The following is a 12,273-nucleotide window of genomic DNA, read 5'->3' as shown; positions in this document are numbered from 1 at the left end:
GTGCTGGCAGTGGCACCACACCCATCACTGCACAGCCTTCAGCAGCAGCAGCAACAGCAGCCACCCGCCCTCCTGCTTCTCCAGCAGCACCAGCAGGAGTGCGGAAACGCACTGCTCCTCCCCCCTCTGCAACTCCTGCCGCCGACACTAAGGCCTGTTCTGGCAGCCAGTCCTCAGTGGCCTCCTCCGCTGTGTCTGCTGATTCCCGTGCCAGCAAAAGGCCACGCCAGAGCCTTTTGAGCGAGTCCTTCCAGGGGGTGGTTAGGGCTCTGCCTCCCAGCAGCCGTCGCGTGCGGCAGCTGAACGGCTTGCTGGCACGGGCCATGTGCTCCCAACTCCTGCCGTACACGCTCGTGCAGGAGGGGAGCGACATTCGTGCGCTGCTTGCTTGCGCAGCCCCAGACTGGCAGCTCCCCAGCAGACACTTTTTCTCCCGCAAGGCCATTCCTGCACTGCACCGCTTTGTGATGGCCAATGTGGAGCGAGGGCTGGAGCACGCGGTTGGTGAAAGGGTCCACGTCACCATGGACTCCTGGAGCAGCCGCTTCGGGACAGGCCGCTACCTGTCCTTCACTGTCCACTGGGTCAGCTTGGTGGAAGGGGGTGAGGATGGGAGAGCAGCAGTGGGCACAGCAGCAGCAGCAACACAGTGGGTGGTGCCACCCCGCAGGGTCAGGGGAACTGCAGCAGGTTCCTCCGATCCTCTGCCATCCTCCGGCACACCTGGCCAAACCCCCCGCCTCAGCAGCAGCGTGAAGGCCCGCCACTGCCAAGCGCTGCTGCACTTGGTCAGCCTTGGGAAGACCAAGCTGACGGCAACCCATGTGTTGGCCAAACTCCAGGAGCAGGAGAGGATTTGGCTGACCCCCAGAGGCCTCAGAGTCGGAGAGGTGGTGGCTGACAATGGGGCCAATCTGGTTGCCGCAATAGACAGGGGAAACCTGACCCACATCCCCTGTCTTGCCCACGTGCTGAACCTGGTGGTGCAGAAGTTCTTGCGCACCTACCAGGGGATGGGCGAACTGCTGGAAACGGCAAGGAACGTTGTGCGTCACTTCCGGCGCTCGGCTGCAGCCTGTGCGAGCCTGGAAGACGTGCAAAAGGAGCTGGATCTGCCACGCCATCGGCTGATCCTTGACGTTCCGACTCGCTGGAACTCCACCCTGGCGATGTTGGAGCGTCTGGTTGAACAGAAGCGCGCTGTCAAACAGTACCTTGCCCTGGCCACTGTTTCCGCCGCTCAGAGAAGGGACAAGACCAGCAACATCCCGTCCATCGTCCCCGATGATGACTGGAGGCACATGCAGCAGGTGTGCTTAGTGCTGGCTCCCTTTCTGCAGGCCACTAACATGGTGAGCAGGGACCATGCTATGGTCTGCGAGTGGGTGCCCCTGGTTTGTCTGCTGAACAGGGCCCTCGATGCTTTGCTGGAACAGGGAGCGGCAGCCTTGGACCAGCAGGAGCGGCAAGCAGCTGCACAGTCCACCTCTGAGGGGGAGGAGGAGGAGGACTTGGTGGAGGTCCCTGACCTTGCTGCTGATGAGGGGGATCAGCACAGTGCAGCTGAGTTGGTGCGGGGGTGGAGAGAGGATGAGGCTGACGAGGCAGAGGAGGAGGATGAGGACAGCAGCACTGCCGTCGATGTGCCAGCAGACGTGGCCCGCCTCTTCCCAATGGCAGCGCACATGCTGACGTGCCTGCGCAGAAACCCCAGGGTGATCCAGATGAAGCAGAGGGAGGACATCTGGATCAGCATGATGTTGGACCCACGCCTCAAGGGGAAGTTGAGCCAGTTCCTGCCGCCTGCAGGAGGAGACCCAGCGCAACAAATAAGGAGCTTGCAGCAGGCCCTTGTTGAGCGCTTGGAGGAAGCCTTCCCCCAGCCTTCCACCCCCACTGTCCAGCAGCCAGCACAGAGGCAGCAGCAGGTGCCTGCATCCAGCAGCAATCGCCCCACAGACCTGCTGTCTCTCAGCCACGAGCTCTACAGGACTGTAGAGGCTCCGGCAGCAGTGACTAGAGAGGAGGTGCATGCAGCAGCATCCTCTACCGGTCACAGCCAGCGCCTGACCCGCATGGTGGCTGACTACATGGGGTCCTACAGCGGGCTTGACAGCGATGCCCCTGTTGATCCCATGGAGTATTGGGTCAAGCGCCTGGAGATCTGGAGCGAGCTGGCGCAGTACGCCCTGGAAGTGCTGTCCTGCCCCCCTTCCAGCGTGCTGTCCGAGCGCTGCTTCAGTGCAGCTGGTGGTGTGGTCACCGAGAAACGCTCACGTCTGTCTCACAAGTCTGTGGACAGACTGACGTTTCTCAAGATGAACCAGGCGTGGGTGGAAGGCGAGTTCCTGGCCCCTGTTGTCGGCGAGAGGGGGACATGAACTGGCTAAGAACCATCGTTAATGTGCCTTACCACCCTTTACCACCTCCTGGCTCCTGCTCACTAAGCCAGCCTGGTTCACTTTGACTATTACGTCGCCTGCAGCCACACATTTTACACCTACAGTGGGCTGCTGTGTACTGCCCTTCTGCTGTCTGTCTGTGTTTCCCACTGCCAGGGTACACAGATTTACCTTCTGCTGCCACTCTGCCACCAGCTATTACGTCAAAAAATAGCTATATCTGTGTAATTGGTTGTAAAACCAAAACTACAAAACCATAAAAAAAAAAAAAAAAAAGGTTTAATTTTTCTGAGGTGCCCGGGTTGAAAACTGTGTTGTCCCAGTTGTGTATTGGACACGATGTGGGCTGCACGACTGCTGTCTGGGACCTCCTGCCTGCTGTGTTTATTTACAGCCCTGGTATCACCGCTAGGTACCAGGGCTATTATGTCACGCTGCCTGCCTGCTGCCACACTCACACTACTCCTCCATTCCTCCTGCTGATGCTGCTGTCTGTCTGTGTTTCCCACCGCCAGGGTACACAGATTTACCTTCTGCTGCCACTCTGCCACCAGCTATTACGTCAAACAATAGCTGCTCACATTACTCCTCCATTCCTCCTGCTGCTGCTGCTGCTGTCTGTCTGTCTGTGTTTCCCAACGCCAGGGTACACAGATTTACCTTCTGCTGCCACTCTGCCACCAGCTATTACGTCAAAAAATAGCTATATCTGTGTAATTGGTTGTAAAACCAAAACTACAAAACCATAAAAAAAAAAAAAGGTTTAATTTTTCTGAGGTGCCCGGGTTGAAAACTGTGTTGTCCCAGTTGTGTATTGGACACAATGTGGGCTGCACGACCGCTGACTGGGACCTTCTGCCTGCTGTGTTTATTTACAGCCCTGGTATCACCGCTAGGTACCAGGGCTATTATGTCACGCTGCCTGCCTCATTGACTGCCTGCTGCCACACACTCATCCTCCTCCTCCTGCTGCTGAATTTACCTCCTGCTGTCTGTGTGTTTCCACTGCCAGGGAGCACATACAATGGCGCTTCCAACATGCGTGCGCCACCAGCTATTTGTTACGCTCAAAAATAGCTGCATTTCTTTAAAAAAAAAAATTTGAAAAGAGAAATAAGTGAAGAAGAAGACGATATAGAAGAAGATGAAGAAGATGAAGATGAAGATGATGAAGAAGAAGAAGATGAAGAAGAAGAAGATGAAGATGATGAAGAAGAAGAAGATGAAGAAGAAGATGAAGATGATGAAGAAGAAGAAGATGAAGAAGATGAAGAAGATGAAGATGAAGAAGATGAAGATGATGAAGAAGAAGAAGAAGAAGAAGATGAAGAAGAAGATGAAGAAGATGAAGAAGAAGAAGATGAAGAAGATGAAGATGAAGAAGATGAAGAAGATGAAGAAGAAGAAGATGAAGATGATGAAGAAGAAGAAGATGAAGAAGATGATGAAGATGATGAAGAAGAAGAAGAAGATGAAGAAGATGAAGAAGATGAAGAAGATGAAGATGATGAAGAAGATGAAGAAGAAGAAGAAGATGAAGAAGTTGAAGATGAAGTAGATGTAGAAGAAGAAGAAGAAGAAGATGAAGAAGATGAAGAAAAAGAAGATGAAGAAGAAGAAGATGATGATGAAGAAGATGAAGAAGAAGAAGAAGAAGATGAAGAAGATGAAGATGAAGAAGATGAAGAAGATGAAGAAGATGAAGATGATGATGAAGAAGAAGAAGATGAAGAAGAAGATGAAGATGATGAAGAAGAAGAAGATGAAGAAGAAGAAGATGATGATGAAGAAGATGAAGAAGATGAAGAAGATGATGAAGAAGAAGAAGATGAAGAAGTTGAAGATGAAGTAGATGTAGAAGAAGAAGAAGAAGAAGATGAAGAAGATGAAGAAGATGAAGAAGAAGATGAAGAAGAAGATGAAGAAGAAGATGAAGAAGATGAAGAAAAAGAAGATGAAGAAGAAGAAGATGATGATGAAGAAGATGATGATGAAGAAGATGAAGAATAAGAAGAAGAAGACAATATAAAAGAAGAAGATATAGAAGAAGATATAGAAGAAGAAGATATAGAAGAAGAAGATATAGAAGAAGAAGAAGAAGATATAGAAGATAAAGAAGAAGAAGAAGAAGTATATACAGTACTGAACAAATTTCTGGACACAACTTCTCTTTTCAACTTTTTTTTTTAAAGGAACATCCCCACATAATCACTTGCTGTTGTTACTTGGAAAAAAAGAGGTTTCTTGCATCATTCACCCTCAAAACAAGTGTTGGAAGCTATTTAAGGCCATTTCGAATAGTCAGCTCGAATAATGAGCTCGAATACCGACTCGAATAGTGAGCTCGAATTCCGAGGTCGAATCGAATAGTAAAAATTATTCGACTCGAATATTCGACTGATCTCGAATAATTTACTATTCGAATTCGACCTAACTCGAATTTTGAAAAGGGGTATTTGAGCACCACTAGTGCACAAGCATAGAACCTAGCTCAACTTATCTCTGATGCCAGCTGCAAGGATTGTGTAAGTGATCACTGCCTGAAACGTGTGCTTGTCCCTGCTCGAACAGTAAGGTATAAATAGCCTGAAGTATAGGGTGAGTAGTTTGAAGAAGCCAACAGCAGTGTTGAGATGGTTATGTGTACCTTCATGCCTTGGCAAGAACTCTTATGTGTTTGCATGCAGCACATGACATTATTAATAGAGATGGTCCAAACGATTCGTCAGCGGACAGTTCCTGACGCATTTCCGCTGTTCGAATTGCGAACATTTGGCGTGTTTGACCCGCCCCCATACATCATCATGGAGCCTTACCTCACCTCTTACCTCACAGTCAGTAGACACATGGCAGCCAATCAGCTAGCACCCCCTCCTGGACACCCCACCCCCTATCAAAAAGCAGTTGCGGTGGCCATATTGGATTCATTTTCTGCTGGCTTCTGACTGTTAGTGAGAGCAGGATCAGACTTGCTGCAGATAGGTAGGGAAAGCATTAGCTAGGCCTGTGTTTTGTTGTAAGAGCACCTCAAACAGCCCTTTTGAGGGCTAGCACATCGGTCTCCTGTGTTTTTTTTTGTGCGACACCCCACAGCCCACTGACACCGAGAGCTGTGTGCACAACACTGCTATTGTTGTTGCCTCATTAAGTTGCCTGCACAGTATCACTCCAGTGCATTATTATTTCACTGCATTCTGATAGTACTAATGCATTTATCTTTGTGTGACACTCCACAGCCAGGGTTGCTCACCAGGACTCTCGAATTCGAATGTACCCGAATTATCCTGTAGATTTTCATGGTTGCCGAATTCGAATAGCGATCCTGCTCTCAAATTTAAAGTTGAATTTTCCCGAATAGTGCCTCTCAAATTCGGCCGTGATCACGGATTTTAACCCGTTCGGATCCGGCTACCATCGCCCAAAACCCGCCGACTTTAAGGGTTAATTGCAAACCCCCCTTAAATGCCAGAATCACCAAATTTGCAGGTTATGTTAAGAAGAAAAGTGGGAATTTTTTTAAAAAGATCTTATACTTCAAAGAAAAAAAACGATACATTTAAATGTCGGTGGGAAATATTTCCCAGCAGTTAATAGCAAAGGCCCCTTACATCCTATCAACACCAAATTTGCAGGTTATGTTAAAAAGGTAATGGGAAATAATTTTTTTAAAATAAAAAATGTTTATTTTGGGGGATGTTCTGAGTGTGGGAAATCTGAAAAAAATGACGTTGGGTCCCCCCTCCCGAGCCTCTGTAACCCCTTGTCCCCCATGCAGGCTGGGATAGCCAGAATGTGGAGCCCCGGCCAACTAGGGCTTCACACCCTGAGCTATACCAGCCCGCATGGTCCATGGTATGAGGTGCTCTGGGGGGGGGGAGGGGCAGCCAAGCCTCCCCATTCCCCCCAGAGCCCTTGTCCAATCCATGGACAAGGGGTTCTTCCCCATTTCTAAGGTATAGTAACCGACTCATCAATGAGCCAGTTCTTTTTGTATTGAATCAAATGAATCGATTCAGAGCTGGTTCACTTGATTTAATACAAAAAGAACCGGCTCATTGATGAGCCGGTTACTATACCTTAGAATGCGTCCTGTGCAGGGCGTATAGCGCCGGGCTCCCGCTGTCTCCCCACCTGCCTGCACCTGTCACTCTCATCTAGGGTGGCACCAGGTGCACCCATGGGTGCACCAGGTGCCAGGCTAGGTGAGGGTGACAGGTGAGGAGGCGGGGAGGACAGCGAGAGCCGGTGCTATGCGTCCGCACACAGGACGCATTGTAAGGTATAGTATTGCTAGTTGCCGTGGGAGATCTTCAATCAACGTAATTGAAGATCGCAAGATAGAGGATACATTATACGTTGGATCATTACCGAGGATATTATTGCAGTGGGAACATTTTTTTAAAGGTACTGGTAAGTATTTCTGGTTAATTAAGATTATTAAAATACTTTTCTCGTTGTTGTGTTTTTATTTCATTTAACCCTTTGTGGAAATGGGTAAGGGGTACTTTGTACCTCTATACTCATTTTTCCTAAGAGGGGGGGTGGGCATGTGGGGTCCCATTCTTAATGGGGACACCCAGATGCCACCATGAACCCCCCCAGGAGTCATCACCCCCACCTCCTCCTGGGGCACTGTAGGTGGGGAAGAGCCCCTTGTCCATGGACTGGACAAGGGCTCCAGGGGGGGGGAGGGGGAGGCTTGGCCCCCTCCCCCCAGAGCCCCCCATACCATGGACCATGCAGGCTGGTATAGCTCAGGGTGCAAAGCCCCAGTTGGCCAGGGCTCCGCATTATGGCTATCCCAGCCTGCATGGGGGACAAGGGGTTACAGAGGCTCGGGAGGGGGGACCCCCGCATCATTTTTTTTTCAGATTTTCCACACTCAGAACATCCCCCAAAATAAACATTTTTAATTTTTTTCTTAATTATTTCCCACTATCTTTAACATAACCTGCAAATTTGGTGTTGTTAGGATGTAAGGGGCCTTTGCTATTAACTGCTGAGAAATATTTTCCACGATCTGTCATTTACCGGCATTTAAATGTATCGTTTTTTTCTTTGAGCTTTTAAATCCATTTTCTCAAAAAGTATAAGGTCTTTTTGAAAAAAAAAAATCCCCTTGCTCCCACTTTTCTTTTTAAACATAACCTGCAAATTTGGTGATTCAGGCATTTAAGGGGGCGTTGCAATTAACCCTTAAATTCGGTGGGTTTTTAATCACGAATTCACGGCCGAATTTCCCCTGACCCGGATCCGAATGAATGCACCCGAATCGAACTATAGTCCATTCAAATCGGGCGAATCCTAATTTGACCCAGACCCGAATTTGAATGTACTCGAATCGAATTGGGGTACATTCGAGCATGCCCACTTCAGAGCTGTGAATAATGTGATTTCTGGCCTTTAGGCATTAAAACCCTACTTTGCGTCAGTGCTGCTCAGATACCCCTTTTCAAAATCCGGATCTGATTCGGATCCAGATACCCAGATATCCGATCCGGGTCGGATATCCAATTTCAAAATGTTCCAATCCGGATCCGAATCGGGTTGCGTTTGCTGTCCGCGAGCGGAAAAATTCTATGTTTGCAACATCTCATATTACTAATGGCTTGTGGCTTTGCTGGCTTTATATGGTGCCTGCTGAATTAACTTATGCCTTTGCTGCCTTGCTTATTCGTTGAACTGTTACAGTTTAAACAAGTTATATTCTATGAAATTAGAGGTGAAATTGCCACTCAATTAGACGTCTGTTGACCACCATGCATTTAACAGACGCAGAGGTTGTTAGTAATATCAGCACTATCACAGTGTGCCTATAATTAAAGAAGATCTGTGGTGCATTTACAGCACATTAAAATAAACATTACTGTTTCCCCCATTATTCCCCCTCTTCATTTCTCCTATTTCCACCGCTCCCCACTGCCAATAAATAACTTAATAAAATATAATTTTTAAACCTTTGGGCAAGATGGCTGCAATGTAAAGTGCTTCCAGGTCAGTACACAGTCTCCCTGTACTGCTGTGCACAAGAGATGAGCTGAGCTGAAGCCAGAAGAGGCAGATCTCCCTCCCCCTGCTGTCTGGAGCTTGCAGAAAAGTCAGGGATGATTCATCAGACGACGAATAATTAGAAAGGAGCAGGAGAGAGACCGCACAGCTGTTTCTTGATGAGGCAGGAACAAAAAGATTAGTACTTATGAAAGGAAGATATCTCTTCATTTAAATTGCATTTTGAAAAAGGGCCACAAACCCCTTTAAAGCCGCTGGGAAATTTGAGCACAGAGTAAAGCTGAAAAATGGCTCACCCTGCGCAAGCACAACTCCCGTCAGCATTAATTACTATTCCCCCTCCAGGTCGCCGTGGACAGTGGGGAAGTACATAATTCGGCTTCCAGCTATTGCTGGCAGACCAATTAAGCTGTTTTTCTAGTAATTTCGGTGCCGTCTTTTGACAGCGACCAAATTACTGTTTGAGCACGATTTAGCCGTAATTCCTATTATGGCCTATGGCGGTGCTGGCCAAACCAAAATCTCTGGCGCTGTTTTCATTAACTTTGACATCCTTGAACTTGATATATAGGGATGATCCTTTGCTATGTTTGTTGTAGTCTTCGTGTTTTTTTTTATCAATGTATCAGTACTACACACATAGAAATATTTATTGATGGTAATAAAGTTTATTACTATTATCATCCTCAGTGTGCCTGTTATACAAGTCTTTTCCTTTTTACCTGATAGTTCTGACCATGATGAACAGGAAATTTTGGCATCTAGGGCTAATGGACTATTTGGGCACCCCATAGACACTAGAGCAAAATATCGGCTATTGGGCACCCAAAGAAAAAAATTAGGGCGCCCGATAAATAGTGGCGGGCACCAGGCCCATCCAACCAAAATCTTTTGTTTCCAGAATTAGTGTTTCGATAAATATAATTTTCAAATTCGATTTGAGAATTACAATATTGTAAATTATCGTTTCAAACTTAATTATCTTACAGATTTATCGCTTTTTGTATTAACTTTTTCCAAGAAGAAATTTGGGTGTCCAACAAATAGCGACCACCAGAACCATCCAAACAAAATTTTTGTTTTGAGATTTGTAATATTTTAAATTTTCGTCTTGAACTTTAAAATCTTAGAAATGTGTTGCTTTCTGTATTAACGTTATTTGGAGCAAAGAAAGGGAGTTTTAGGGTTAGGTGTCAGAAAGGGGGTTTTGGGGTTAGGCATCAGGAAAGGGAGGGACGTTTAGGGTTAGGCACCACCAGGGCGGGCTAAAGGTTAGGCACCATGGGGCGGTCTTAGTTTTAAGCACCACTAGGGGGTCTAAGGGTTAGGCACCACCAGCAGGGTCTTAGGATTAGGTACCACCAGGGGTTCTTTGGGTTAGGTATCACCAGAGGAGTCTTAGGATTAGGTACCACCAGGGGTTCTTTGGGTTAGGTATCACCAGAGGAGTCTTAGGATTAGGTACCACCAGGAGTTCTTTGGGTTAGGTATCACCAGAGGAGTCTTAGGGTTAGGCACCACCAGGGGAGGTCTAAGGGTTAGGCATCAGTAAAGGAAGGGTTCTGTGTGAGAGTAGGGTTAGGTCTACTTGTGGTAAATTATCGGGGATATTTACAAACGTTTTACTATGCTTACTACAACTGTAACTATATGTACATTTTCATTGTTATAGATGATATTTTGTGATTGTATTACCATTATTTTAACATATTTATTATTAAATGTTAAAGAAAGATGAAGACACAAAAAAAATATTGTTATAGACAATATCTTAACATTTCGGCTACCCTTATTTGATGTATGCATTGTGACTAGAGATGGCCTGAACAGTTTACTGATGGACAGTAGTTCTGTGTCTGCGCAGTACAGTCAGGACAATGGGGACTTGATTGACAACGGCGCTCTTGTAGACGCAGCAGAGGATGACTTCGAGGTCAGCCTCTGCACTGGCGGGGACCCCGGGCTGGGGGCTGAGAGCGAAGCTGCGGCGTGGGACATGTCTGCTGAAAGGGGCTGGAGGAAGCCCCAGATAAGTAGATTGGGGGTAGGATATATTGGCTGATGACTCCTTTAAGGCAAGTGATGCATCTGAATAGCTTCAGCCCTTTAGTGTAACCTAAAGGATCGAGTCCTGATATCGGTCTGGTGACAGTCCTCATTTGTGTGTACAGTACAAAGTGTTATGTTTGTCAGCTGTGCAGTGGACCTCCTGTATCTCCATAAGAATCACTCAGGTTTGAACTAAGCTGGTGGCGTTAGCACAAGATTTCTGATTAGGCCACAGGTGAGGGTGGACTAGAAACAGGATTATTCCCGGGAGATTTACCTAGAGATTTAATAGTCTAAGATAATAAGCAAAAAAAGAAAGTTCCAAGGGCTATTGTCAAACCACAAATCCTTGATGTCTATGCATAAACGCTAAGTTTTCCGAAACAAATCTGAAGCCATTGTAGATGCAGAAGATACCTGAAGAGACTAAAGCAACACCAGATGTTGGGGGAGGTAAGTGTCAGGGCAGCGATTTTAATGAAATGAGCTAGAAAAGCTGTGCCCACCAATTCAGTTGATTGGTCACATTTCAAATAAAAAGCTGAGGGGGGAGGGGGTGTCACAGGTTAGTAATCCTGTGCCCGCGCAGCCACTCGCCGATGCTCTGGCCCCGCCTCCGGTTCACTAATGGAATTTCAGACTTTAAAGTCTGAAAACCACTGCGCCTGCGTTGCCGTGTCCTCGCTTCCCCTGATGTCACCAGGAGCGCACGGCACAGGCACAGACCATACTGGGCCTTCGCAGTACGCTCCTGGTGCCATCAGCGGGAGTGAGGACACGGCAATGTAGGCGCAGTGGTTTTCAGACTTTAAAGTCTGAAATTCCATTAGTGAACCAGAGGCGGGGCTGGAGCATTGGGGAGTGGCTGCGCGGGCACAGGATGTCTGTGGAGGACCATAAGAAGCCCCGGGTAACTTAAACTCATTTTCCCCTGACCCCCCTACAGTGTCCCTTTAACTCTTACAGGAAGTTAGTGCAGTTTTGAACTCTGTTGTATAGAATTAATTCAAATTAACCAATATGGATATGGGAGGGAAAATGATTAGGTGTGAAGGGGCAGTCTAATCCGTAGAGAGCAATTAAAAAAAAAAATATAGAGATAACAAACCATACACGCCTACTTCTTTTTGTTTGACGAGAAAAACATCAATTAAAGTCCTCTGATCGTTAACATCCAGCTGATTTCTCTGTCTGGTGAAGGTTTCTCTAATAAAGTCATGCATCTCTCTGGTATGTGCAGAAATGTCTCTGTGACTTCCAGGCAGCCATTGCATGAAGGACGGAAATGCATTGTACAGCTGAAAGAGAAAAATGAGCCAGTTACATAACATGTTAACCTGGACTATCTGCATAAAGAAAAATTGATTTTATAGCAAAAAATGTGTTTTATGTGAGGCTGGCAAAACCTTGTTTATGTTGGAGGAGTTATTATCGTATTTATAAAGCGGCAACATTATACAGCGCTGGACAATAAATACATACAATGATATAAAGGAAAACAGACGTAACAAGGTTATACAATATAGGACAAAGCTATACAAGGCGAACAGGGTACAAGATACATGATCATGCGATTTTGGGGCTGGTTAGGTAAGCCCAGTAATACAAGTGTGAGGTGATCATAGGAAAGGACTACATGATTGTGTAGACTAAAGGCTTACAATCTAAGGGGGATGGGGGAGGTGGACACACTAGGTAGAGCTGTGGAATAAATACTGTGTGGTAGGTGGTGGAGGGGTTGGGTAGGCCATCTTAAAGAGGTGGGTTTTGAGGGCTTTCTTGAATGTGTCAAAGGAGGGAGCAAGTCTGATGT

General features: G+C 46.8%; 1 protein-coding gene across 1 annotated transcript in view; it reads right to left on the bottom strand.

Moving 5' to 3' along the window:
* The window catches only part of LOC137571263 (cytochrome P450 2K6-like), a 113,904-nt gene that overhangs the window by 41,681 nt on the left and 59,950 nt on the right, over positions 1 to 12,273 (bottom strand). The window contains exon 5 of the mRNA XM_068280142.1: positions 11,582 to 11,758. Within this exon, the coding sequence (XP_068136243.1) occupies positions 11,582 to 11,758 (177 nt within the window). The remainder of the gene's footprint in view (positions 1 to 11,581; positions 11,759 to 12,273) is intronic.

Source organism: Hyperolius riggenbachi, chromosome 4 (genome assembly GCF_040937935.1).
Source record: "Hyperolius riggenbachi isolate aHypRig1 chromosome 4, aHypRig1.pri, whole genome shotgun sequence".
NCBI classification, from domain to species: Eukaryota; Metazoa; Chordata; class Amphibia; order Anura; family Hyperoliidae; genus Hyperolius; species Hyperolius riggenbachi.
Note: the sequence above shows the minus strand (reverse complement) of the source record. Positions and strands in the feature narration are given on the sequence as shown.